The sequence below is a fragment of the Rattus norvegicus genome, chromosome 2, assembly GCF_021556685.1.
Source record: "Rattus norvegicus strain SHRSP/BbbUtx chromosome 2, alternate assembly SHRSP_T2T, whole genome shotgun sequence".
NCBI classification, from domain to species: domain Eukaryota; kingdom Metazoa; phylum Chordata; class Mammalia; order Rodentia; family Muridae; genus Rattus; species Rattus norvegicus.
In genome coordinates, this window is record NC_141535.1 from 249,222,071 (window position 1) to 249,249,879 (window position 27,809).

A 27,809-nucleotide genomic window follows, 5' to 3' on the forward strand; every position below is an offset into this window, starting at 1 on the left:
AGGTACATTTGGTAATTATATTTATTTAAGAAAAACAACAAGTATCAAGTACAACCTTTAATCACTAGAATTTCACAGTAGATATTCCAAATATTTGATTTTTTTGGCTTATGGTAATTAAATAAAGACCCCCCACTTTCAATAATTTTTCAAAAAAAAAACCCCTACAGTTGATTTAAGACCGTTCATTGAATAATTTAACTTCATAAAACATCAATACTAAATTTTGTAAACATGATTAAAACATATCTTAGGCTACCGAAGAAAGAAAAAGGAAAAAAGAAGCAACATGATCCCCAAAATAATACAACTCTCTTCCTTGAACACAAATACAGCAAAACTATCAGAATGATACTAACAGAACAACCTGTTAGCAGAAGACAGTCCTTAAGGGAAGATCCCTGTAAGGTTACAGCTGTAAAATCACTAGGGTCTTAAAATGTTCACTGCGAAGTTCTGCAGATGCTCCTTAATGGTCTGTCCAGTTATTCAGAAGGTCTGGCCCCTTGGCTGCTGCTGCTGATGGCAGCACTGGAATGCCGGCTTTGACTCGAACTTTAAGGGTGCTGTATCAACAGTGCACAGAAAAAGAAAGAATGTCAGTGACCTCCACATCCTACTCCGAGAGCCTGAGAACTCAGTCTGAGATTCACGCATGCACGCATGCCAGCAAAGTGACACCTTTTTTCCCCCTTTAATTTTGGTGATGAGGGTCAGAATGGAACTGGGATGGCTCTAGATTGGGGTTTGCAGTAGGTGGATGAAGAAGTTGGGAGTCAGATGCCCTATACTGTGTAAACCCAAGGTGCTGGAAGGTGCTGTAGATGATGCCAAAAGCAGTCCAGAAGTCTGAATAATTGATGTGCTCAGAGAGGCCGATATTATTCTAGGAGATGTTGGGTGGCTTGGGGTTCTTGCTTTATTAAAGGGGTAAAGACCTGCTGATAAGCTGAACCTAGACTGAGGGACCAGTAGGTTGGTCATCTTGTCACTTGGGGACCCTCACTACTAGGTACATTGAAACATTGAAAAGAAATGCTTAGCACCCTTACTATTTAGGGAAGTACAAATCAAAACTACTTCAAGATTTCATTTTACATGATATCATTGGCCAATATCAATAAAACAATGACAACTCATGATGACAAGGATATGGAATAAGGGAAACATTTATCTGTAGCTGGTGGGAGTACCAACTTACATAGCCAGTATAGAAATTGGCGTGGTGGTTCCTCAGAAATATAGGAATTGATCTACATTAAGTTAGTTATACCACTCTTAAGACATATGCCCAAAGGACACACCATCCTACCACAAAGACCCTTGCTTGACCATGTTCACTGCTGCTCTAGGCCTAATAGCCTGAACTTGGAAACAGCTCAGATGCACCTCAACAGAATGGATATAAAGGAAATGGTACATTTACACAATAGAGTATTCCTCAGAAAGTTTTAAAAAGTGAAATTATGGAATTTGAAGGTAAGTATGAAAGTAGAAAAAAATCATCCTGAGTGTGTTAACTCAGATCCAGCTATAGTATGTATTCACCTGTATGAGAATGTTCACTGTTAAGTCATTGGCAAGCAAGCTACAAACTATGTAACCACACAGGTTAAGTAGAGCATAAGGGACTAAGGGAGGAGATATAGAATAGATAGGAAGGAGAAACAGAGTAAGTAAGTATGGATGGATGGAGGATGGAGGCTTCAATAGAGGATCAAATAGGGAGAGAGAAGGAAGGGGGCAAGGAAGGGACTATAAAGAGGAACAGCTAAAATTAAGGGATATTCGAGGAGTTGTATAGAAACCTAATACAGTAGAAGCTTCCTGCAGTGCATACACATATGAAGGCAATCGAAATCACCAAATAACAGGGGAGACAGAGCCCCAACTGAGCATTTCTTGTCACTAAATGAAGTTTCAAGTACTGAAAGTGGCTTACACAATGGAGTTCTTGACCAAAAGGGTCCCATGAGAGCCCTCAGACAACCCAGGCTATTGCCAAGGCTGAGGGTCGCTTTCCAGAAACTGACAGTAAGGTCCTACTACTTAACTTACTGAACATGGAGAGGTTGAGCTGATGCCTTCCTAAAGCCTTCACCCCCCACAGATCAGATACTACTGGAAGGTTCTCTGCATGCTACCAAAGGAGGAAGGTACAAACTCTTCAATCTACAATGGTGACCTGCCTACAAGATGACCTGATGCAATAGAACTACAAAGTTTGTGGGAATAGCCACCCAATCTATGATTTGAGTTAAGGCCCAATCCATTAGATGGAACTCATGCCCAATGCTTGGGTAGCTAAGAACCTGAGATTAGAAAGGGGAAGGACCTAGGGGAAAACCAATCACTATTGATCTGATTGATAGGAGTAAAAAGACTCCTAGTGACTTTCTGCCGTACACGCAGGCCAGTGTCTTGGTTGGCCATCAGAAAAGTTTCCTTCTGCAGCAGATCTGTGAATCTGCAGACGACATGCAGAGTGAGAAACCTTGGAAGAGTTAGCCCTAGAAACGGACATCCTCCATCAAAGCTCTCCCCGCAGAGCTCAGGGAAGTCTGTGGAAGAGCGGGCAGAAGGAACATAAGAGCCAGAGAGGATGAAAACACCGAGGAATCAAGGTCTTCTACACACAACAGGTGCTGCCACACATATGAGCTCACAGACTGTAGCAACACACATGGGGCCAGCGTGGGTCTGTAGCAATGAGGTCCTGGAGCTGAAAGACATGATACACACCCTTATCCCTAAATGCAGACGCTAGCTCCACTTGACAGCCACTTTCTCCACGAGAGTGTCACTGATGAAACAAACCACTTTTTTTTTTAACCTTACAGGTCCTTTGCATATATACTATGCCTTCTAGTTTGAGGGGTTTATGGGATTCCTATGTCTGCAAGTGAGTGTGTTACTGTGTCTACATGCATTTCTAGTGCCTTTTCTTTGGTTCTTTTTGGTTCGTTTGTTTTGTCACATTCTGACTCGTTTCTTTTGATTTATTTTATTTTACTTTTATTCCTTAGATGCCTGCCTACTTTTTAACAAGTGACAGAAAGATCCAATGTGAGGAGAGATAGGATGAACTGGAAGGAAACTGTACCAGAATAAACTACATGAAAAAATCCATTTTAAATAAGAGAACAAAAGATTAGGCACATGCACACACACACACACACACGCACACACACACACACACACACGCATGCACACACACGCACACGCGCACACACACATACGCACGCGCACACAGATGCACGCACGCGCACGCACACGCATGCACACGCACACGCACGCACGCACACACACACACACACACACACACACACACACACACACAGAACTCACCGCTGCCTTTAAAGCTTGACCCAGGTCTTCGAGAAGGTCCTTTTCATCCTCTAGGCCCACAGAAAGTCGGATCAGTGTGTCACTGATCCCGAGGGTAGCTCTGTCCTTCTCAGGCACGGAGGCATGGGTCATGATTGCTCTGGAAGAAAATGTGAGCAAATTCTGTCACTGGACTGGGGCAGTGGAGTCATATTTCTCGCTCAGTGTTGTCAGCTATCTTCAGTTCTTTCTGCCCCTATTTTGCCAAATTTATCTCTTCTCGTCATGAGTTTAAATGAAAACTGGGACGTCTTATGACATCACTTATGTCATTAAAAAATGAGCTGAAGACAGCAGTCTGGTACCCAGGCAGCAGGGGAGAGACCAGCAACCTGTAGATTTGACCACCTGATGGAACAAGTCTTTACTGAGACCAAATTGCTCCTAGGCTGCTCTTAACAAGAAACATCCTTCTGAGGCAGATTAATCAAAGACAATCCCAGGTCTCTACCAGCCAGCATCAGGCAATAGACATTTTAGTACAGAATCCAAGAAAGAAAGGCCTGAAGAATTTTCCAAACTAGAAGTTGATCATCCTCAACAGGTTTAAAACTCATGCTCCCATTGCATCATGGGAGGCCATTCCATCATGCACCTGGGGAGAAATGAGGTGTTCGCCTTATTTTAGAGGATTAAGGAGGCACTGAAGAAAAGCAGACAAACCAATCTATGAAGTCCAGGCAAGAAGGTTGTGGGAGGTTAAAGGAGGGTCTGAGTAGACTGAGAACCATGCAGAGGGGGCTCTGCTCAGTCATACATAAATCCAATGTGTGCACTGCTGTGAGGATGCTTCTTTCCCTGTGCCCTTCACGCACTTCAGTTGTCTAAGTAAACAGACAGTATCTTCTTTTGTTGCTCTAAGGAAGGTTTTTTTTTAATTTAATTTTTATGTATGTGTAGATGATTGGTGGGAGGGGCACAGGATGCGTGTGCAGGTCAGAGGACAATTTGGTGCAGTCAGTTCTCTCCTTCAACATTTATGTGAGTTCTGGGGTTGAACTCAAGACTCCAGGCTTACACAGCAAGTGTCTATCTCCTGAGCCATCTTGCTGGCCCTCTAAGAAGCTTCCAGGTTATTGGCTTTGGTTTTGGCACAAGCATGGGCTATCTGAGAAGATGGAGCTATAGTTGAGAAATGCCTACAAAAGACTGCCCCGGAGGCAAGCCTATGGGGAATTATCTTAAAGAATGGGCTAGGCCCACCCATGATCATTAATTAGGAGGCACCACCCCTGGGCAAGAGGCCATGAGGCGTAAGACAAAAAGCTGAGGAAGCCATGAGAATCAAGTCAATAAACAATACTCCTTCCCAGCCTTTCCATCAGCTCCTCACCTCCAGGTTTCTGTCCTGACTCTCTCAGTGATGGGGGTGTGAGCTGAGAGTTCTCTTCTTTCTAAGTTGCTTTTGGACATGTATTTACCACAGCAACAAGGCAGGAAGTTTTAAAATACTAACATCCTCCAGAAAACGCTCTGCCCTGGCAGATTCTTTCTTCCCTAAGGGAGCAGGTACAGGTCCAAACAGTCCTGGGCCTCAGAGAGTCATACTCTTAGGAATGAATAATATTCCAGGGCCAACAGATGTCTCAACAGGCAGAGACCGTGAACACGATGGCCTGAATTCCACCTCCAGAATCCACAAGGTTGTCCTTTGATCTGCACATGCATGCCTTGGCACACATGTCCCCTCCCACACACATATTGTGCTTGCACACCCAATAGTAACAAAAATTAAGAGAAACATCCCCTTGTGGGCTGTAGTGGCACAGGCCTTTAATCATAATTCTGGGAGACAGAGGCAGGCAGATATCTGTGAGTTCAAGGCCTGCCTGGTCTTCATAGTGAGTTCCAGGACTGGCAGAGTCATACAATGAGTCCCTGTCCCAGAACAAGCAAGCAAACAAACACCCGAAAAACAACCAACAAAGTCCTTGCATTCCCTTTCAACATGACCTGAGTTTTTGAAGCTCTAGCTGTCCTGAACTCACTACATAGACCAGGTTGGCCTGAAACTCACACCCTGTTTCTGCCTCCATAGTGTGTTGGGATTAAAGGTATGCAATACCAGGTCTACCATTGCTTTTTTTTTTTAATTAAAGAAATATACCATTGTTCTTTTATAATAAGATAAGACATAATAAGATAAAACAAAAATTAACACTTAATAGGACAAAACAAACAAACAGAAGGAAAAGAGTCCAAGAGATGACATAGGAAACAGAAACCTAATCATTTGCACAATCAGGAACCCCATAAAAACACTGGAAGATATTTATATGTATGTGTATATATATATTTTTTTAAATACACACACACACACATACATACACCACACACAGAGGACCTGCTGTAGGGTAAAATGAGAGGGAACATATATATATAAATAAATAAAACTTTTTTTATGTGTGTGTATATGGTGTGTGTGTGTGTGTGTGTGTGTGTGTGTGTGTGTTATGGACAGTGTGTTTATGTATTATATGGGTGGTGCACATGTGTTGTTCACATATGGTATAGCATATATGTGTGTGATGTATTTGAATAAAACTTTTTTTTAAAGGAAAAGCTGAGACAAAACTTTATGAGACAAGGAGCCACTAGAGATGCCATTGAACTTTTCTATTGGCCATCGACTGCTGAGCATGCCAGCCATTACTTTTTAAATGTGTAGAAATTTCATGTAGCCTCTATCTTTAAAGTATTTCATAAACATAAGTTAAAGCACACAAAGTTATTTTAATTAGGAAATACTAGAAAAGCATGCACTGTGAGAGTTCAGAGGGTCAAATCTTCATGGGCTGAGGTCATAAACCAAAGGTCATAAACTGGGAATGGGCGATTTATTATAGGTACAAGGACAGGAAATAAATGATTGACTACTTTATCTGTATAAGACTTCAAAATAATACGACAAAAGACAGATGACTTGTCTCTTGACAAAAACCTGGCTAACTTATGACATAAAAACTATTGCTCTAAACTTAAAATGAATCCATGGAGCTAAGAATGCTTAGTCAGATATGACACAACGGAAAGTCACATAAACAGTTATGCTGTAACTCCTTAAACCTTATCAACCCATGGCATGGGCTATTGCTTTAAACTTACTATGCACTTATGAAATGTAGAAGTGTTTAGAAAACCATGTAATCAATTATCCTGTTGTAACGATTCTACCTGATAATTGCTTTTCTGGTTATGAGGTAATTTTGTTTATGTAGAGAACTTTTGTCTGAGAAGGTTAAAAAAAAAAAAAACCTGAAGGAAAAAAATGAAGGGAGGTAGAGCCTTTCTCTGCTTCATTTAGATTGTATGTGTGTATGATTTTTTTTCTTTTTCCCTTTCTCTCTCTCCAGCCCCTAAAGAGTTAAAAAGGGTGCAGAGATTCTCCCACAGGGAAGTGCCAGCCCAAGTACTTAAGTTTCTTTTCCTAATCCCTTGCTGCTATTAGCAGAGGTCAATTGCCAGAAGCTATCAACTCTGGCTCCAGAAGAACCAAAGAGAGCCAGGAGCTAACAGCCTTTGGTCACTTCAGTTTACCTGGGTGTCGAAGACCGACTTTGATGTTCTGGAGCTCACTGATGCCACTTCATTGGCTAACCAGCAAGCTTTTGTCATCTTCCTCTCCCTCTCCCCATGGGATTACAGGCATGCCCTACCATGTCCAGCTTTTTACATGGACAAGCTTTTTACCTGGAGGCCAAGATCAAGTCCTTGTGCTTGTGTTGCAAGCACTTGACCTCCCGACCCACTGCCCCAGTCCCAACCCATGCTATATCTGATGCAAAGCCTCAGGAATGAATTTGCCGTGTGTTCCTGAACCTATCAGCCAAGCTCGCTGGGACTGTCTGTAATGTAAGCTTCTGGGTGTCTTTCTAGAATCCTCTGTCTAATGCCTAGGTTATGGGGGCTGTGGATTGTCAGGTGTGTTAGGGTATATGTATTCAGATAGCACAACGTCATCAAGGACAACATGCTAAGAGGATAAATGGGTTTACCTGTATAGTCAGACCCTCCTCTGACTATACCAGGCACAGGACATATTTTCTATTCTCCAGGGAACCTTGACAGCTTTTCTGGGATAAAGTCTCCAACATCCCTTCCAAGGCCCAATCCGGGGAACAGCAGCATAGGACATAGTTACTATTCTCTCTGGCAGGACAGGGAAAGAGGCAGCATTTGAGAAGAGCATTGCTCCCTCCTTTACCTTGTCCCCACAGACTTAGTTAGGACTTGGGAGATGGCACATGCCTATGGTCCCCACCCTCAGGAAGCTGAGGTGTATAAATGATCAAAGCTGAGTCTGACTGTGAATAAAACTCTGGGAGGAGTCTGTGTCTACAGAGAGTAATATGGACTGATTGGAATTCGGTACTGTGGAGATTGGAATTTTGTAGGATCAGAGATTATTTACTTTATCTAGGGTTACTGTTAGCCTTCTGGAATAGCAATTCCTTGCCCCACTCTGCATCTAAACTAACATCTTGTGACGGTAATAAATAGGGCCTCTTAGAAGCTTAGCAAAACACTAGCTTCCAACAATCCAAGACTAAGAGTATCATCAATAGCATCTTGGGACTACAAAATGGCTCTCACCATCTCACTGTACCAACAAATGTTTTTTAAACTTGATTTATAACTTTCTTTGTTCCATAAAACTATAAAAACCCTGTGAAACTGCTTCCACATTGGAACATGGAATTTGTGTTAATCTGTGTTTCTGGGTTCGTGGTCTTAAAGATGAGAGCTGTGGTTTTATGTCAGTGAACATGAGAGGTACCCAATGCAGCAGCTTAGCATGAGACATACAGAAATCAGCAACTAAAAATAAAGACTAAATAAGTGAGATGCCATAATAACAGAGAAACAGGAGAATACTTACGGAAGCTCAGCCAGACTCTCATATCCTCCCAGGCTCTCAGCCAGAGCAAACAGCTAACAAAGAAAACAGGAATTTAGATTGGCTGATAATGTAGTGCTAAAATCTAAAAATGATTGTTTTTGATGAAATTTCTCTGTTCCAGAAGGGAACTATGAATAAACCAAGAATTGGGCAAGATACTAAGAAAAAAAAACATATTAAAGTCTAAGACAATGCTTTTGCTAATTAGATGTACTGTCTTCAGGCCTTGAAAACATGAAAAGTTGCTAGCCTTGAAGCCAGGGCTGTCATTAGTGCACTCGAGAAACAGAGGCAGGAGGACTCTGTGAGTTCAACGCCAGCCTGAACGACATAGTGAGACTTATCTCTGTGAACTTTGCAAGGTGAGGGCTGTAGCTCCGTAGAGGAGTGCTTGCCTGGAATGTCCAAGATCCTGAGTTTCACCTCAGCATTACAAAATCAATGAATCAACAATAAACTGACCAAAGTCAGCTTCCTGCATCACCCTAGTTTAGGTGATACCTAAGAAATCTGCATGTATCAAATATGCTTAAGACAGATGTTGGCCATAGTACCTCTGGGAGGCAGAGACAGGAGAATAACTGTTAATTCAAGGCCAGCTGGGGCTACATAATGAGTGCTAGGGTTCCAGACTATAGAATGAGTGAGACGCTGCCTTTAAAAAAGCAACAGATATATACATATTATACTTAAATTAAAACCTGCTTTAACTGCCTGTGGAGAAGGTTTCTATGGTCCAAGATTCTCTTTGGTTTGCACATGGTCTTTTCTGAGGTCGACCGAGTGATATGAGAGGCAGGTACTACAGAGTGGTGGTTCTAGGAATATGTAACTACTGGGTGCCACCGAGTCACACTCCCCGGATTAGTGGTGCCTTAAAAGCATTCTTGCTCCCACAAGCCCTTTCTCAAAATATTTCTACCTCTGCCACATGGATACTGACAGATTTGGTCCCTTCAGCCACCAGAACTATACCCTGAGTGACCTGCCTAGTTTGGGTGTGGCTTGTCCTACCAAAGCTCAGGGGCTGAAGTGGAGGTCTTCAGTGTGAGGCTTGCTTTGAGGTCACTGAGGGGAGAACTAAACCAAAATACTGTCAGTTGCCATCAGAACAAGCCTGCCCCTAGGTGCCAATGGCCTCTCTGACTGGTGACTGCTCTCTCTCCCACACATGATGCGTTTGCCACCAGGCCTTAAGGAAGGGGCCACCTAACTCTGAACGTATGCTTTTGAACATCCAGAGAAGGAAATTTTTATTTATAAAGTACCTCGTCTCTGGCATTTTGTGATAGAAATGAAAAATAGGCTAATATATTATGGCAAGCACTAAGGACTAAGCCTGTGTTACAGCACCGTAAAACTTAACTCCAGATTCTTACCATTGCCAAACCTCGTCTCAGACTTATGGATCACATGATCCTATTGCCTCCATATTCCAAGCGGATAGAACTACCTAGCTTAATTTTACTAAATGTCTGAAGTTAATACTATCTTTAATCTTAGAGACAGATCTCAGCCAGGAGAGCTTTGCTCGGTCTTACAGGAGTAACCTGCAAACAAAAAAAACCTGGGAGTGATTATGAGTCTTAGAGGAAGGAAATTCGATCTAGAGCTCACCTTTATATTTTTGAGGAAGACCTGAGCATGCTGCAGAGTACCCTTGATATAGAAACTGACCATCCCGGGGCAGCCCGTGCACTGACGTTTGGCGAGCTCATGCTGAGGGTGAGACGGTAGCCCTAAAACCACAAAGCATGAGAGAAGTCTCACTCTAGAGCCATGCTTACAACTTCAAGGGAGCAACTTCACTGACCCAAAGTCTGCTGCAAGTAAGCCTGTTGGTGGGACTGTGTGGGTCTTTTTCCCCTGTCTGGCACTGCAGACCATTCTCCTACCTCCTCCCATTCCCTGGCTACATCTCTTCTCTTGACTCTATCGGCCTGTGCTCCTCTCATTCAGGATCTCTGCAGGTCTAGGCTCCCTTGTTAACTGCACCCTTCTGCAATTCATTAATCAATGTATTTTAAGGACAAGACTGTCTTCGTGAGTGCAAATCTATTTATTTTATTAAATAGCATTCATATTCCTAGGGGAAATCCAGGCCCAACAGTTGTTGGATGCCTCTGGAAATACTCGACCATGAACACCAAACAAATTAGTGCTATCCATTGCCCTTCTCTTTCCCTGTATCCAAAATATACCCCAGCAAGCAGCGTTTACCAAATGAAAGGTAGAGATCCAAGCTCACATACATTTTGACTTTGGATTATGCAATTTCCTTAAAGGCAAAAATCTTAACTACCCTGTACTCACGATCCATCCTGTGACCACCACAGGATCTAAGAACAAGGCTGCAGAAGCCCATGGCAGCTTACCAACTAACATAAACTCAAGGGGAAACAATAGCCTGCTGGTCTACCTGAAAAGAGTGGTGAACTGAAAAGAGCCTAAGGAGAATTCTGGTAAGTCAAGCCTCAGTGGGACAAACTTACATCAGACTATAGTAAGAGCTAGTGTTGAACAAGTGACCAGCAGGGTCATCAGCCAATTAATCAGAATTATCCTGTGACGGAGTATACACAAGCCTCAGATGCAGAAGCATCTCACACGTGAAGCTGTCCTTAACACCTGACATTCATTGCCTTCAGTCCAACATCTTGTCTATCCAAGCCCCACCATGCTCATTCCAGAGCCAGGCAGAGTGACAATAACCAAGGAACAATGTAAAATTACACCAAAACAGAAACACACAAAGAATGACATATAATCTAAACAGAGATGCTTAGAATTCAGGTTGACATACCAGGATAAATAACCTTTTCTACCCGGGGATTAGACTCCAGGAAACGGGCCACTGCCATCCCATTCCTGAAGTGTTTCTCCATCCGGATCTGCAGTGTCTTCAGGCCTCGGCAGCAGAGGTAACAATCGAAAGGAGAAGGAACTGCCCCGAGAGCTAGAAAGCAAACAAAGCTTGAATTAGCTTGGAGCTACCATGGGGTTTAAGGAATCCTCTGGTTCCTTTTTTTTTTTTTTCAATAGAATGGCTCCAAAAAAATCTAGCCAAGAAGTTGAACGTTTGTATTTTAGGAAAGAGTTGCTTTGTTGAACTGGAAGCACAACAAATGCACCGAGAGAAATGTCCATTAACACCGAGAAATGGAAACGAAGGTGGGGCTTTCAGTTCTGATGGTCCTTTATGATTCAGCGATGGGACAGTCCACATAGTGTGGACCCTCACATCTCTGAAACGCATGACAGAGAAGACTTTGCAGTGTGGCCATGATTATTGCTACACGATCTACTGACTAACAATACACCTTAATTCCACTCTTAAAGATTTTATTTTTATTTGTGCATGTGGGTGCAGTGCCTACAGAGGCCAGGAGAAGGAGTCAAATCCCCAGAGCTGGTGCTTGCGAGCTTGATGTGGGGTACTGGGAACTGAACTGAGGTTCTTCGTCAAGAGCAGCTTCAGCTCTTAGCTAGAGTTATGTCATTCCTACTTATTTATCAAGCGGCCAGTGAACTCCCCTCCCCAACCCCTTTATCACTTTAGGAGTGATTTCTAGAAGAGTATTTTAATTTTTAATTATGTCTGTCTCTTATCTGCTAGAATGTGATGATTACCTGTGACTCAAGGTAAACTGAGCACACCACCAGGAAAGGTATTTAATGGACACAACAGTGTAAGTGTATGCTTAGGTCTTGAGTCCTACTCAAAACTAACCACCATTCCACATACTTACGTACCTGAACCAACATTTCAGTGTTTAAAATCATACATTGAGTCTTGAAAACTCACTTGAGCTTTAACCTTTTTTTTTCTTGAGCAAATAAAAATATTTACTCCTTAAATGAGGTAAAAAGCCATGAAATCTTGCTATGATCTGGCTCTATTTATTTCTTTGTTTATTATTTGAAACAGGGACTCTCGCTCTGTAGCCTTGACTAGCTTGAACCTCACTATGCTCCAGGCATAAAAAGCCTGCTATGCTATAACTGTATTCAATTGTTTATTTGTTTGTTTATAAGAAACACGGTCTCACTTTCTGAGACCTGACTGTGTTGGAAATCACAATGTACACCAGGGTAGCCTAGAATTCACAGACATCTTTCTGCCCATCAGGTATGAGCTGTAACATTTTTCCTTCTCTCTCCCTAAATGTGTTACAACATTTTGTAGAAGTACAAATATCAAGTGTAGTCTCTGGTAGCATAACAAGAATCCAGACTTAGAGAGCTGCAGAGATGGCCTAGTGCCCAAGAGTGCTTTCTGTTGGGCCTGCGTTGGGATCACTGCACCCAAGTAAGAAGTTGGACATGGCTATGTGCACCTGTAATACGAGTACTGTGCTGGGCGGAGACATGAGGATCACCAGAGCTTAACTGCAGGTTTAAGGAGGGACCCTGTCTCAAAGGACTAAGGTGGAGAGTCCTGCACACATACACCAAACACACAAGGAAACCCGGGCTTTTGACCACTTACAATTCTGCAGGAAACGAAGCCGTTCGTTGAGGTCATCGGAATTAACAGACACTAAGCCCATGACAACATCACTGTGGCCTGGAACAAAACAAGAACATCACCATCAACAACAACAACTCATGTTAATTTCTCATTTCATAATTTCCAAACTGTCAGGAGCTATCTAGGATAAGCTAAGGCTAACAGGTGGCCTTCCTGGAGGTGGCCCATCATCTTTGCATGGCTTACAATGGGTGAGCTCTGAGAGGTAAGATTCCAAGAGACTTCATTTCAGAATAGTTTCTCGTAGCTGATATATCTTTCCTGTCACTATTACATACTTTAACAATTCCCAGGCATCAGTCCACACTATTGGACAGATTTTCTGCAGATCAACATGAAGTGAACTTTCATGAATTAATTCTGTTTAGATGAATTAATGATTTTATAGAATTCCTGATTTGATTCAAATAATTTTGGGAAGAAAGGTTTAAGAGATGGTTTTATTTGGTTTGCTAGAAAGTTGCAGTAAAGTTAGAATCAAGAATAAACTGTGCCCATTCCTCATAAATATTAAGTAAAGGCTTCCTAATAAAAATATAATGAGTTTTCATAATTATACTAAAAAGAGAAATAGGCTTGGGACAAATTTGTGCTCAAGGGAAAACACTCAGGTCCAAGGATGAAACCACAGGTGTGCACTATGATAAGGCAAGGGCATGGGAAAACTTTGAACTTAAGAGCTTACAGTATGAAACACTACATTGAACTTGCTATTGATACCTTTCCATAGCTACCCTTTTATGTGACATTTTATCTATGAAGTAATTCTTTCTTAGAGAACTTTTTGTCTAAAAGTATAAAAAGGCTACAGCAATAAAGAAAGGTGACACAGCACATGTTTCCCAGTGTGTGTTGTCTGTGTGAGGGACTCCTTTCCTTTTCTTCTCTCTGGTTCAAAAAGAGTTAACAAGCTTCAAGCCTCTCACCTGGCCAGCAAGAGGCTCCTGGCTGACTTACCAGAGAGAGGAGCACTAGCAATAAATCCTTTTCATAATTCCATAGTGCGTATTTAAGCATAAAGCGTTAAGTTTTCAGTGCTTATTGAAGCACAGAACAGTTTCCAACAGTTTAAAATTTCCAGCATTTAATAAAATACAGAGAGTTAAAGAAAAAAGAAGCCAGCAGTTTCCAGCCACAGAATAAGCAAGAGAATGTAAGGTTTCTGGAAGCCATCAGTTTCGAGCCTCCAATACAGTGAGAGAGTTACAAGGTGGAGATGATCACTCTTTTGGCCTTTGTCTAACCGAACAGCAAAAGGCCAGGGCAAGAACCCACCACCAAACCATGATTGTCTCTTGAAAAAAAATCCTAAGAAGGCAAAAAGCCTTCTCTTTGATCATTTAGGAGAGCTCTATCCAGTTTTATAGCAGTGACTATACCTAAAGCAGTAAAATAAGTCATATAAAGAGTCAAGCTGCCAGCAAAATGGAAGCATAACCGTTCACATAACCCTGTGAGCAACTATTGCAGTTCTGTCTATGAGAAATGGAATTCTCAGCATGTCTTCACCCTGGGAAGTAGACGTAGAAAGTTCAAGACACAGAATCTTCGACACAAATAACCTAAGTCCTACACAGTAGCAGAAGAAACGGGTCCAAGATGCCAAGCCCTCCCTACCATTGCCCATCTATGGGTGAAGAATGTTTAAGACGTAGGCTACGCTTATCTTACCGTTCATGTATTTTGTGGCAGAACACATACAAATATCAGCACCCAGAGCCAAAGGTCTCTGAAAGAGAACAACAGACATCTTTACTTCAAATGAGAAACCATCTGAGAAGCACCATTCCATCCACCTGCATCTGTCATATCTGATCCCAGGTAAATCTGTCTCTGCTCTTCTGGGTGAGAATCCACACAGCTTTGGTTTTTCTAAGATCTACAGTTCCTTCTACCAAAGAAGCTCCAAAAGGAAAAGACAAACAAACAAACAGAAGACTGGGCTCAGAGTCTGAAGGTGTAAGTTGCAAGGAAACAAAAGGCAAAACTGTTCTTTACAGTCATTGGCTGGCCCTGAGCATATTGCCTACAACAGAGAGAGAGGTGTATATTTTATGACTTGTTAAATACACGGAGCACTTTACGAAAGCATCAGGCAATTTTTGGGCCAAGGGAGTACAAACTACTTTGCTTAGATTTTTAGTCATTAAAACCTGACAAGGTACAAGTTGTTCATACTTGGTTTGTGGGGCTCTTGACTCCTAGTCACTTTCTCATTATACTAGTTTTGACAAGTATAAAGTCACAAAGAAATCTGTTCATGCAAGAGAGATGACTCAGGGTGGCCTGAATTCAATCCTTGGAACCTAACAGTTGACAGAGAGAGCTAAATCCACATAAGTTCTTCCAACTTCTACCACTATACTGTAACACACTAACACACGAACACACACGCGCGCACACACACACACACACACACACACACACACGTGTCCAAATAAATAAGTTTTCAAAAGGAAATTTGTACAGATTATTCTCCTGCCCTAATGTTGCTGCCAACTAATCACCCTGTCTTTAAAACACACATATTTGCATGCACTTACATGCTATACACATATATTTTGGTTTTGTTTTCTTCAAAGTCTCTCTGGGTAGTTCTTACTTAAAACACTCATGGCTGTGTTTTGGAATGTCTGTGTCTCCCCAGTTCACATGTTGAAGATTAATGACCACACTATGGCATTGGGAATCAGGACTCTGGAGGGTGATAAGCTCCTGAGAACAGGCCTGTTGGGAAAAGGATTGGAGTCTCACGGAAACCCCAGAGAGATGCCTGGATTCGTCCCCCAGGGCAGACTTGACCCTCCACAGGGACTTGGTAGCCTCCCTAAACTTGATTCTTTACAGTTGTTGGCTGGCCCTGAGTTTATTGCCTGCAGGAGAAACCTGTGCATTTTATGACTCCTTAAACACATGGAGCAGTTTACAAAACCATCAATCATTTTTTGTGCCAGGTGAATACAAACTACTTTGCTTAGATTTTTAATCATTAAAACCAGGCAAGGTACAAGCTGATTGTTCACACTTGGTTTGTAAGAAGCAAAGTCCCTCTCTGAAGCCATCCAGATTGCAGCACCAAACTACAACCAAGAATTCTTAGCCATGAGACAGGTGAAGCAGAAATTCCTATTTTAACATGGATTGATAACCAGCAGACTGCCATGCTAGTGCTGCAATGTGAACGGCATCAGAGATACAACCACCCAATAAGCCATGTATTTACAGACTTTATATAACCACCGGGACCAGACAGGGCTACCCCAATATTACAGGGACAAGAAAGATTAAAATACAAAGAGAAACCCCCAATCTCTCACCATCAAGGAACCTCAGGAGCCTAACTCTGATGGCTCCTGGTGTCTCAACTCAGATGGCTGAGGAAGGGTTCAAATAGGTAAGAAAGGGGAGGTAACTTCTCTTAACTGCTAAAAAGGACCCCATTCCTTCTCAAAGGCTTGGAGTCTCTGAGACTTCACCTACCATGTTTCTATCCATAGTATCTGCCTTAAGGTTTTATTATTGTGATGAAACACTATGACCAAAAAGCAAGTTGTGGAGAAAAAGGGTTCATTTGGCTCACATTTCCAGATCATAAGTCAGAATAAGAACTCAAGCAGGGTTGGAACCTGGAGGCAGGAGCTGATGCAGAGGCCATGAACAGCACTGCTTACGGGCTTGCTTCCCCTGGCTCACTCAGCCTGGTTTCTTATAGAACCCATGACCACCAGCCCAGAAATGGCACCACCGAGAATGAGCTGGGAAGACCCCCCATAAGTCATTAATTGAGAAAAATCCCCTACAGCTGGATCTCACTGACACATTCTTTCAAGTGAAGCTCCTTCTTCTCTGATGTCTGCCTTGTGTCAAGCTGACACATAAAGGTAGAATACAACCAACCTATACAGTGTCTATTCTTATACATTCTGGCCTGACAAATGTGTTTACTCCTATTCCTGGGGCTCAACTGACCCCAGAAAAACTTCCAATAAAATAGTAACACAGTTCTGAGATATTAACTAATGTAAAAAAAATAAAGTCTAAATCTGATTATTTGTCTAATCAATAATAGTTATCTCTCAAAAGTTTGATAATGATTACATTATAAAGTAGACCTTCCCTTGTTAAACTACAGATTACCGTGTGGCTTATTAATCTCACAGCACAAACCCTTTATTTCATTTACCTGGAAATATGCAGACATGAAAGTGTTATCTACAACCAGAATGATGTCTTTGTGTTTGTGGACAATTTGTGCGCAGGCTTTGATGTCGGCCAACTTCAAGGTTGGGTTTGTGGGTGTTTCAATCCAAACAAGCTGCAGTAATTCAGCACACAACATTATGTTAGAAACATGACATATACATACATCTCACATACAACAATGTAGAAGGCAAGTACTTGCCACAATGGAAAGGCTTCGACAATGAAGGTAGAATGCTTAAGTCTGAGTCTGAGCTTCCCCTACAAATTTCTCCAAGGCTATTGCTTCATAGACTCTCTTCTTTCTTCTTATGCTCATCTGCATAAAAGTGTTGGTGATATTTATCTTACAGGACAATTGTCAGACTCAAATGAGGTTATATGTCTCTAATAAGAAAAAGTGAATTGTATAATCATCCCACAGACTTGTGTCTGGAACTTCTGTTCTCAAAGACAAATAATATAGATTGTATAAAAATACACCCTTGCTCTGGGGAAGTAGCTCAGTAAAGACCTTGCCTGGCATGCATGAAGCTTGGGATCAATCCCTAGCACTGCACAAACTGGAAAGGATTGGCGGGCGTGTGGGTCGGGGTTAGGAGTTGCAATGCCTATATTCCCATCATTCAAGTAACAGAGGCAGAAGAACCACAAATTCAAGGTTACCATCAGCTATCAAGGACACCCTCAGAGTTAAATAATGGCAAAGGCACTGGATGAACTAAGCCCGAGGACATGCATTAGGCTGAAGAAAAGATGTGGTAGCCATGCAGAAAGCCAAGTTCACTGGCAGTGCACTGATCTACAGGTCAGCCATGGTGGGCACCCTCAACAGTTACTGAAAAGACCAAGTGAGAGCGCTGTTAAATAAGGGGCATCTGCTTTGAACTGTGTTATCTACAGCTTTCTCTTAGAAGAACTAATGACTTTTTATTACCTATATAGACAGAAGAGATATCTAGTTGAATGCACTCCCTGGTCTGGAAGTTCGCCATTAAAAAGTAGTTAAAACTTTTTGATTTACTTAAAATCCTATAAAAATGACTCCTGGGTAAGAACAATGTATTCTCATCGAGCTAATTTTAAAACAAATAAAGATGAAAACAAGTACCTAAATACAAAATTTGTTTCATGTGGACTTTAAAAATTGACAGCAGGGGCTGGAGTGATGGCTCAGTGGCTAAACGCACTTGTTAGAGTCCCAGCACCACGTGGTGGCTCCCAACCATCTGTAATTGTAGTTCTAAGGGATCCATCACCCCCACTGGCAGTAGGCACACAGTACACAAATGTACATGGTAACAAAACACCCATACACATACAATAACACACATATGTACGTAACTTCAAAAGCGGAACCTTTTGTTTTAGGGGAAAGTGTATTAATCCAAGTGAGTAAAGAGCCAGCAAATAAAATGGTATGGACAAAATGTATCATGCTCGTGATCTGATTTCTTCCCTTGGGGACACTCGGACCAGCTTTGAATAATTTTTTTTCTCCCAAGCAAGATAAAAACACAATTTCCTTGAAAACAATTCTTACTTAGTAAAAGCTGCCCTGGTGCTAATCTGGAAGGAAACCTTTGTGTGAAGGACTTTTACCTTTTAGCATTCACTGCCACATGAGCTCGGGTATAAGTCCAATGCTTTAATCCTTAGCAGAGAGTTGGAAAGGCTCACTTATAAAAGACACTGGTCTTCCACTCCCGCAGAATTTAAATGAGGTTCCCAAATACCACATCTGCTATTCAAGCACAAATACCTTCCCTGGCTCAAAGCTTCCCAGGACTGAAATCAAAGCCTCTGGCCTAAGGAGCTCTGTGGTCTTTGAATCAGGCTCACTTGGCATATCTGAGAACTATGTACTCCTGAGTTTAAATTTTCTACCAAGAAAAAAAAATAGATTGAGTGGAGCTGAGAGATTAAACCCACACTAGCTTCTAACAATGCACATGGTTTTGGTTTTTTTTTTTTTTTTTAACTTACTGTTAGAACATTGACTTACCCTTTCAAGACAGAGGTCACTTTTAAAAGGCCATGCAGTGCCTCTGCATGCCTTTCTTCTGGGACAGAGAGTTAAGAAGCAGGCTGTACTAGGACTAACAGCAGTCCCTGATTTACATACCTGGCTCACTCATGCTTTTTGTCATGTACACAGTATTAAACTAAATCATATGATGTGAAACTTATAAAAGTCTGATATCCCCTTTGTTCTTGAGGTTGCTGTGGAACTTTTCTTCAAAGAGGCTCGGCTGACAACTTCCACCCCACTCGTGGCAGCTGTCTATCTATCTCTGTGTGTGTCTCTCCCTCTCCCAATCTCATTCTTTTCTTTAAAGAGTTTATTTTTAGTTATGGGAACATATGTATGTCTGTGTGTGTTTATGTGTGCAGGTGCAGTGTCTACAGAAGCCAGAGGCATCGGATGTCTTGAAGCTGAAGTTATAGGCAGTTATGAGCCATCCGATGTAGAATGTTCGAACCAAATTTGGGTCCTCTACAAGAGCAGTGCATTCTCTTAACCACTAAGCCATTTATCCACCTGCTCATTCTCACTCTTAAAGCTCCTCTCTGAGTTTTACATTTATTTATTATGTTTTTATGTATATTCAGTGTTTTGCCTGTGTATATATCTATCTGTGTGCCACACACATGTCTGGTACTTTCAAAGGCCAGAGGAAATGTTGGCTCCTCTGGGACTCAAGTTAAAGATGGTTATGAGCCACCAAACCCTGGTCTTCTGCAAGAGCAGCAAATGTTCTTGACAACTGAACCACCTTTCCAGCCCCTCCACTCCAGGTTTTAAAGAGAAATCTCCCCTTCCCTTTAAAGCCTTGTTATGTGGTTTTAAAATATATTCTGTCTAATGATCTTTTCCTCCCCCCTACCTCAAGGCCCAGTTGAAATTCCACCACAGAATCTGTGTGTGCACTCCAGGTAACTATGCTGTCAAGCCACGGAGACTGTAGCCCATGTCAAACTCAGTGTTTCCAACAGACTAGATAAAACGTAATAATTACAACCTGTCATGAAAAGAAAGTTATGGGCCTACCATAACACAGGAAGAACAGACAGAATCAGAACCCAAGCTAGTTACCTTGGTCTGTGGTGTGATCGCTGCCTCCAGCAATTTGGTTTTGGAACAATCCACAAAAGAAATCTTCAGTCCAAACTCGGATGCCACCCTCCTGAAGTACCTGTTGGTGCCTGAGGCGGAGAACACCATGTCAAGAAGTATCTGCTCTTGGCCGACCTACACAAATCCAGAATGAGAACTCTCCCCCACCCCACCCCACCCCACCCCACCCCACCCCACCCCACTTATTAAATACAAGTGACAAGAAGCAGAACTACTTCTCAAACTCCCCTTTCTCTAATCTCCCAACACAGCTTCTTCTGTAGAAATCTCTACATGTACATGTATGTATGTATGTATGTATGTATGTATGTATGTATGTATAAGGCAGGGTCTTGGTGCCAACGATCCCAGCTAATGTATCTAAAACACAGCACTCAAGGCTCAGGAATCATGACAGAAGCGGGAGCAGAAAGATAGAAGTTTGCTGTGAGATTGAATTGCCTAGAAATGTCAAGAGAGGCTAACCCATCAAATCTCACCCACGTGGCTACCTGAGACCTGAACAACAATGAAATCAACAGACATGCTAACATGGGAAGGGCATAAAGCCATGAGGCCTCAACCTAGGCAGAGAACTACAAATAACTAAAGAAGGGAGAAGTAGTCTTCCCCAGACCGGAATCCACCAGTTGGTTATCCAATACCCTGAGATTGTAAACATAGGTAACATTATATAGAGTGAGGAAGTTGTATTAATGTATTTAGGAACACACACACACACACACACACACACACACACACACACACACACACACAGAGGTACCAATAATCAAAGAAAAAGAGGTCATGAATTTGAGAGGGTGCTCGTTGAGGGGTGTGTATGTGCATGGGAAAAGTTGAAGGGAGGAAAAGGAAAACGACATAATTATATTATCATTTCAAAAGTATGTATTAAAAAACCAAGTCTCCCTATAGCTCAATTGACCTCAGACTCACTATACAGCCCAAGCTGGCCAAGTCATGGCAATTCTCCTGCCTCTGCCTCCTGAGTACTGGGATCACAGGCACAAGCAATTGCTAGCAGTTTCTTCACAGTATGCGAGTCTAAAGCAAATGAATCATTACTGGTGAGATGCACAGGTCAAAGTCCCTGGCCATCAAGCATGGCAACCTGAGCTTGACATCAGGACTCGCAGGGTAGAAGGAGAAGACTGCCTCTCAGAAATTGTCCTCCTATGACACTCATTGATACCACATGGCTTGACAGTATAACTCATACCAAATACGTGTGTTACATGCTCAGAACCAAAGCTATGTTATATCTGAAAGCTAATCAAGTCCCGCATCCTTGTTCTAGCATCTTGCACACAATTCTTACCAGACAGTCTCTTCTAAGCACTTGTGAAACACAGAGTCTGAGCCCCATGGAGATGCCTGACACACCTTTGAAAGTGACATAGTCCCTGAAAGTGACAATGGTGCCCGTGTAATTCAAGACCTACTGCTATCTTCAAAGCACTACCTGGCACACCTGGAAACGAGAGGTCACCTACCTCCATACACTTCATCCATGCAAATGACTTCATCTCCTGCTTTTAAAAGATGGGTAATCGTTGTGGTGGCGGCAAGCCCCGAGGCGAAGGTCAAACCTACCATGAACAGCAAATTCAATTACTACGCTATGACCAAAATCATCGCAACAACATAGTGCCACCTGTACTGTGGTTCCCCTGGCCGACTGAGCTGCTGGTGCCTCTACTCCTGTGAGGTTCTCCAGCTAATGTCACGACAGCCCTTTCGGTTTGAAAAATTAAACCTTTAAAATACTATGTGAATATAAACACACACACACAGAGAAAAGATGATATTGAGACCTTTTCTCCTCACTATTCTGATCATTAGCATCATTTATAGTGAAAATACAAAGATGACTTACCCGGAACTCACTCCCCAGAAAAGGTCCAGGGAGCGAGTTCCTTCTCTCTGAGAGCATATTATTAAAGATTTTGGGCTCAGCAAATGAGGGTAGAGATAGTCTGAGATGAAGAGTGCAGTGAGAGCTACCTTTCCTCTTGGTCATTACTCGCTCTAACTAGTGAGAACACGCCTGCACATTGCCAGCTGAAGAACACGGCCAAAGGATTCACTGTCTTCGGAAACTGCGAATCTGGGGTATGAGGATCTCTTGTTTTCTCTCTTCTATGCCTGTGTGGTCCCTAGACTCCTAAAGAGAATCTGGAATTCACTCCAGATGTGAGTCTCTTACAGTGCTTTGCCCCATCCAGTGCAGCCACTGCTTTTTCCAAGCAATTCCTCGTCGGATTTCCAGAGCGGCTGTATACAAAACCCTGAAAACAAGAAAGGGAGAGGAGAAAGAGGAGGACCAGGACTTATCATTCATCATCTTAAGAACTTTATTTTTTTTTTTATCAGAGCCTGCGAAGACATGGCCACAGCTACAGGCCATCCCACCAAGATTGCTTTCTATCTGTGGCATTGTTGTGGCTATGGCAGTATAGTTCAAGGCGTAACCAAAAGTGGGGCTGGGGAGATGGTGTAATGGGTGTTTGGTACTTTTTCAGAGGACCTACTTCAACTCCGAGCACACACATGTCAGTTTGCTGTGTCTAGAACTCTAGTTCCAGCAGTCTGAGGCCTTCTTCTGGCTTCTGCAGGCACAGCATGCCTGTGGTGCACAGACAGATAGACATGCTGGCCAACATAAAAACGAGTAAACTGGATGAGAATGATGTATCTGCCATGGGTTAGAAGGATGTCCCTGCCACTTATGAGCTTGGTACTAGTAGGGAAACATTCCAACAGTCAATCTGGGGTTGGGGGGAAAAATACATGTTTACATGCAAAGTTATGAAGATGAAATTGGGTGAAGCATAAACTACTAGGTAGGTGGCAGTCCGTAAGGTTACAATGACCTTGCAGTTAAGTTCACCTCACCCTCTCCTTATAGGATGGATGCTTCAGGAAAAGGGAAGCACATGAGTCTAACCTGTGTTTCTCTTTCCAAAGCATAAGTGATACCCATTCATTTAGCACATGAGAGGATTGAAAGAGCCATTCAAGGGCTGGAGAGATGGCTCAGCCGTTAAGAAAGAGGTCCTGAGGTACCGAGGTCCTGAGTTCAATTCCCAGCAACCACATGGTGGCTCACAACCATCTGTAATGGGATCTGATGCCCTCTTCTGGTGTGTCTGAAGACAGCAACAGTGTACTCATATAAAAAATAAAATCTTTAAAAAAAAGCCATTTAAGTGCTCAGGGCTCAGATATTAACCCTATTTAAAAAAAATGACTCAAAACAAAAGGAGGAAGCAGTTCTCAGTGAAGCTCCTCCTGTGTCAAGCTCCCTTTGCACTTAAGTTCATCCTTTTATACTTATGGTTCATGTAATCATTTTATTTAGCCTTGTGACCTACTTGGAGAAAAGCGCAGCCAAATGTTGTAAAACCTGGAGAATGTTTTCCTAGCAGAGGCAATGCTAGGATCTAAGCTCCCTTGGTCATACACATCTGCAATCCCAGTAGAAGCAAAGTTGGATCTGTGAGTTCAAGACCATCTCTGGCTACTTAGAGAGAGACTGTCTTGAAAAAAAAACAAAACAAAACATCCTACAATTTTCTCCCCTAGGCTTATACAGCACACCACTATTTACACCCTTGTTTCAGGACTCTTCCAGCATTTGTAATAATAATTTTAAGCGTTTTCCCCTGTGTTGAATAAACAAAGTTTACAGGACTCCAGCTGTCTTCAGTACTCACCATTCTCCCTGGACGCTACACTCACCAAACCTCCCTATGAAGGCTTGGCTTCTAAAACAGCACTGTACTCACATAAATATTCATAAGCATGCAGACGTTTAACCCCCAGGGTGGGAGAGCTTCCTTCATGGGCAAATCACCTTGTGCACTCCACGGCTTTTCAAATGGAACTAAAGATTTCTGATACTTCTCATTGCTACAGCGCAATTACCTTTTGGAGATTCTGAGCACATACTGGATTTAACCACTCCAGCTTGCTCTCTGAACCAATTAAACATTAATATCATACCCGAATGCTCAATTTCTACACACTGTTCCATACAGGCGGCAAGCTTACCTCATCAATATTAACAAGAAGGATCCTAGCCTGAACTGAGGTCTCATGAAGCCCTTCTGTGTACCACAAAGTTTACAACAGTAACAGCTTGTGTGGTGTGTTCTATCATTATCCCAGTTTACACAGAGTCATCTCAAGTCTTGGATGGGTTAAATAGCTTCCTCCTCCAGGTTACCCAGCCAGAAGAGCTGATGTAAGAATTAGAACCCATGTGCTCTTAATCACAAAGCCACACTACTTAGATCAATGGTTGCCAACCTTCCTTATGCTGTGACCCTTTAATACAGTTCCTTAGGGTGTGGTGACCCCCAACTACTAAATTATTTTTGTTGCTATAATTTTGCTACTGTTAGGGATCGTAATGTAAATATCCGACATGTGACCCCTGTGAAAGGGTTGTTCAACCCCCAAAGGGAGAACCCAGAGGTTGAGAACTGCTGGCTTAGATGATGAAATAGCTTGAACTATTACTTAGCTCAGTTATAGTGCAGCACCATGCGGCCAGTTGCAGAAGGAAGGGGCTCAAGATAAATTAAAGCCTGGCTTCATGGCTCATGAGCCTTGGTACTCCTAGTGCTGGTAACACCACATCTCGGATATCTGTCTGAACACTGAGACCTTAGTTCAGGCTAGGATCCTTCTTGTTAATATTGATGAGATTCTACATGTAACACACATAGGTTCTAAAGTACGCATTTGGTACGTAAATGCTCAATAGCTATGTCACTGTTTAGTGTGTGTGTGTGTGTGTGTGTGTGTGTGTGTGTGTGTGAAGAGAGAGAGAGAGAGAGAGAGAGAGAGAGAGAGAGAGAGAGAGAGAAGGAAAGGGACAGAGGGACAGAGAGGGGAGAGAGAGAGGAGCTGGGAGAGAGAGGGGGAGGGAGAGAGAAAGAGAGAGAGGAAGAGAGAGAGAGAGAGGAAGGAGGGGGGAGGGAGAGGGGGGAGGTAGGGAGAGAGAGAGAGAGTGAGAGAGAAGGAAAGGGACAGAGGGACAGAGAGGGGAGAGAGAGAGAGGAGCCGGGAGAGAGAGGGGGAGGGAGAGAGAAAGAGAGAGAGGGAGAGAGAGAGAGGAAGGAGGTGGGAGGGAGAGGGGGGAGGGGAGAGAGAGAGAGAGAGAGAGAGAGAGAGAGAGAGAGAGAGAGAAGGAAAGGGACAGAGGGACAGAGAGGGGAGAGAGAGAGGAGCCAGGAGAGAGAGGGGGAGGGAGAGAGAAAGAGAGAGAGAGAGAGACAGACAGACAGACAGACAGACACTGTGGGCGCATCAAAGGACAACTCCAGGCTACAGGAGATGGTTCTCTCCTCCTTCCATCCTATGGATTATGGGTTATGGATTATGGGATTGAATTATTGTAGTCACGTCTGGTAACAAGCACCTTTATATACCTGCTGTGATTAAAAAAAAACAAAACAAAACAAAAAAAAACAACAACAACAAAAAAAAACACCTTGACCAAAAGCAACCTGGAGAGGCAAGGGTTTATTTTAATTCCATCTAACAGTTCATCATGGAAAGCAGTTAGGACAGGAACCTGGAGGCAAGAACTAATGCAGAGGCCATGGCTGGCTCACCCAACTTCTTATAGCACCCAGGACCTCCAGCCTGTGGGTGTCCCCACCCACAATGGAGTTGTCCTCCCCATCAACTCATAGTTAAGAAAATGCCTGCTTACAGCCTGATCTTCTGGAGGCATTTTCTCAATTGAGGCCCCCTCCTCTCTCGCTTGAGTCAAGTTGATATAAAACTAGTTAGCACAACTGTTGAGTCACCTCACCAGCCCCAAACCCTTCGTTTTTCAAAGCAGGACTGGCTGCAGGTAGCTTCACTGCTACAGAATTCAACAACTTGCAATTCTGATCTTTAACTGAAAATCTCAGAGACCACAAGTCTCTCGAGCGCTCCCACAGTCAGCCCAGCCCTGCCCGGCTGCTCACCGAGGACTGGCCTGGAGAGTCCTGTTTGAACGTGGTGGCCAGCGAAATGGGCAGCACCACAGCACGCGAACTCCATTGCTCCGGCTCTTGTCCCACGTGGATGGCCTGAGTGGCAAAGTGCTGGAAGCTGGGCAGGAAGCCGCTGGAGGAGGCGTCCTTCTGCATGCTGGGGCCGGGGAGTGTGTGGCTTTGGCTAGTAAGACACCCACCAAAGCCTTCCTGAGCTTGGCGCTTATATCCAGGGCGGGGAGGGGCCGACGCGGCCAATCAGCACTGGTCCCTAGGCAGCAGCCTTGCTCTTTGGTCCGCAGTGGAGGTGTTGCCCCTAGCGTTCTTGCCCCGCCTCCCAGTGGCACTGAGCGGGGCCCACGTGGGGCACCTCAGCAGCTGGCTGCAGCTACGGGTCCAGAGACCCCCTCTGTCTGCAGGATGAGGAAGCCGGTGAGGGCCTCCTCCAGCAGCCTTGCGGGGGGGGGCGGGGGGGCAGAGTTCTGGCAAGAGTAGCATAGGGTTGAGCTTCCCTCGAAACTGCTCGGATCTCAGGACCACCAGAACTGAGTCACCAGCGCCCACCTCTCTACCCCGGCAAGATCAGTCCAAGCTTTGCTCCCAAAAGACACAGATTTGACCTAATTTTACATCTTGTCCAGGAATTAGGGAGTTTAAGGCGTTTCTGTACCTGGGAAATCGAACCTAAAACTCTGAAACACTGTTGAACGAATTTGGAAGGCGTTAAGGAATAAACAACCGTTTTTAAAAGCTTTGGTTTGGATAAAGCTACAAAGAGCAAATACAATCAGTTTGCTTTACAAATTAGCTTCAGAGGACTTCAGGAGGAATCACTATCCCTGAACTCAAGCAGTATTACAGAGCAATAGTGATAAAAAAAACAAAACAAAACAAAACAAAACAAAACAAAACTGCATGGTATTGGTACAGAGACAGACAGATAGACCAGTGGAATAGAATTGAAGACCCAGAAATGAACCCACTCACCTATGGTCACTTGATTTTTGACAAAGGAGCCAAAACCATCCAATGGAAAAAAGATAGCATTTTCAGCAAATGGTGCTGGTTCAACTGGAGGTCAACATGTAGAAGAATGCAGATCGATCCATGCTTATCACCCTGTACAAAGCTTAAGTCCAAGTGGATCAAGGACCCCCACATCAAACCAAATACACTCAAACTAATAGAAGAAAAAGTGGGGAAGCACCTCGAACACATGGGCACTGGAAAAAATTTCCTGACCAAAACACCAATGGCTTATGCTCTAAGATCAAGAATCGACAAATGGGATCTCATAAAACTGCAAAGCTTCTGTAAGGCAAAGGACACTGTGGTTAGGACAAGACGGCAACCAACAGATTGGGAAAAGATCTTTACCAATCCTACAACAGATAGAGGGCTTATATCCAAAATATACAAAGAACTCAAGAAGTTAGACCATAGGGAGACAAATAACCCTATTAAAAATGGGGTTCAGAGCTAAACAAACAATTCACAGCTGAGGAATGCCGAATGGCTGAGAAACACCTAAAGAAATGTTCAACATCTTTAGTCATAAGGGAAATGCAAATCAAAACAACCCTGAGATTTCACCTCACACCAGTGAGAATGGCTAAGATCAAAAACTCAGGTGACAGCAAATGCTTGCAAGGATGT

The 27,809-nt window shown here is 43.0% G+C and overlaps 1 protein-coding gene across 1 annotated transcript; it reads right to left on the bottom strand.

Annotated features, from left to right (window-relative positions):
* Positions 1–26,339, bottom strand: Cth (cystathionine gamma-lyase). The gene is given in 12 exon segments (NM_017074.2): positions 1–566; positions 3,349–3,487; positions 8,267–8,319; positions 9,905–10,026; positions 11,091–11,243; positions 12,777–12,854; positions 14,490–14,547; positions 17,002–17,133; positions 20,116–20,225; positions 21,651–21,746; positions 22,364–22,445; positions 26,145–26,339. Coding segments are annotated over 12 exon segments (1,197 nt in total). The 5' UTR covers positions 26,310–26,339; the 3' UTR covers positions 1–557.
* Positions 26,340–27,809: the final 1,470 nt, after the last annotated feature.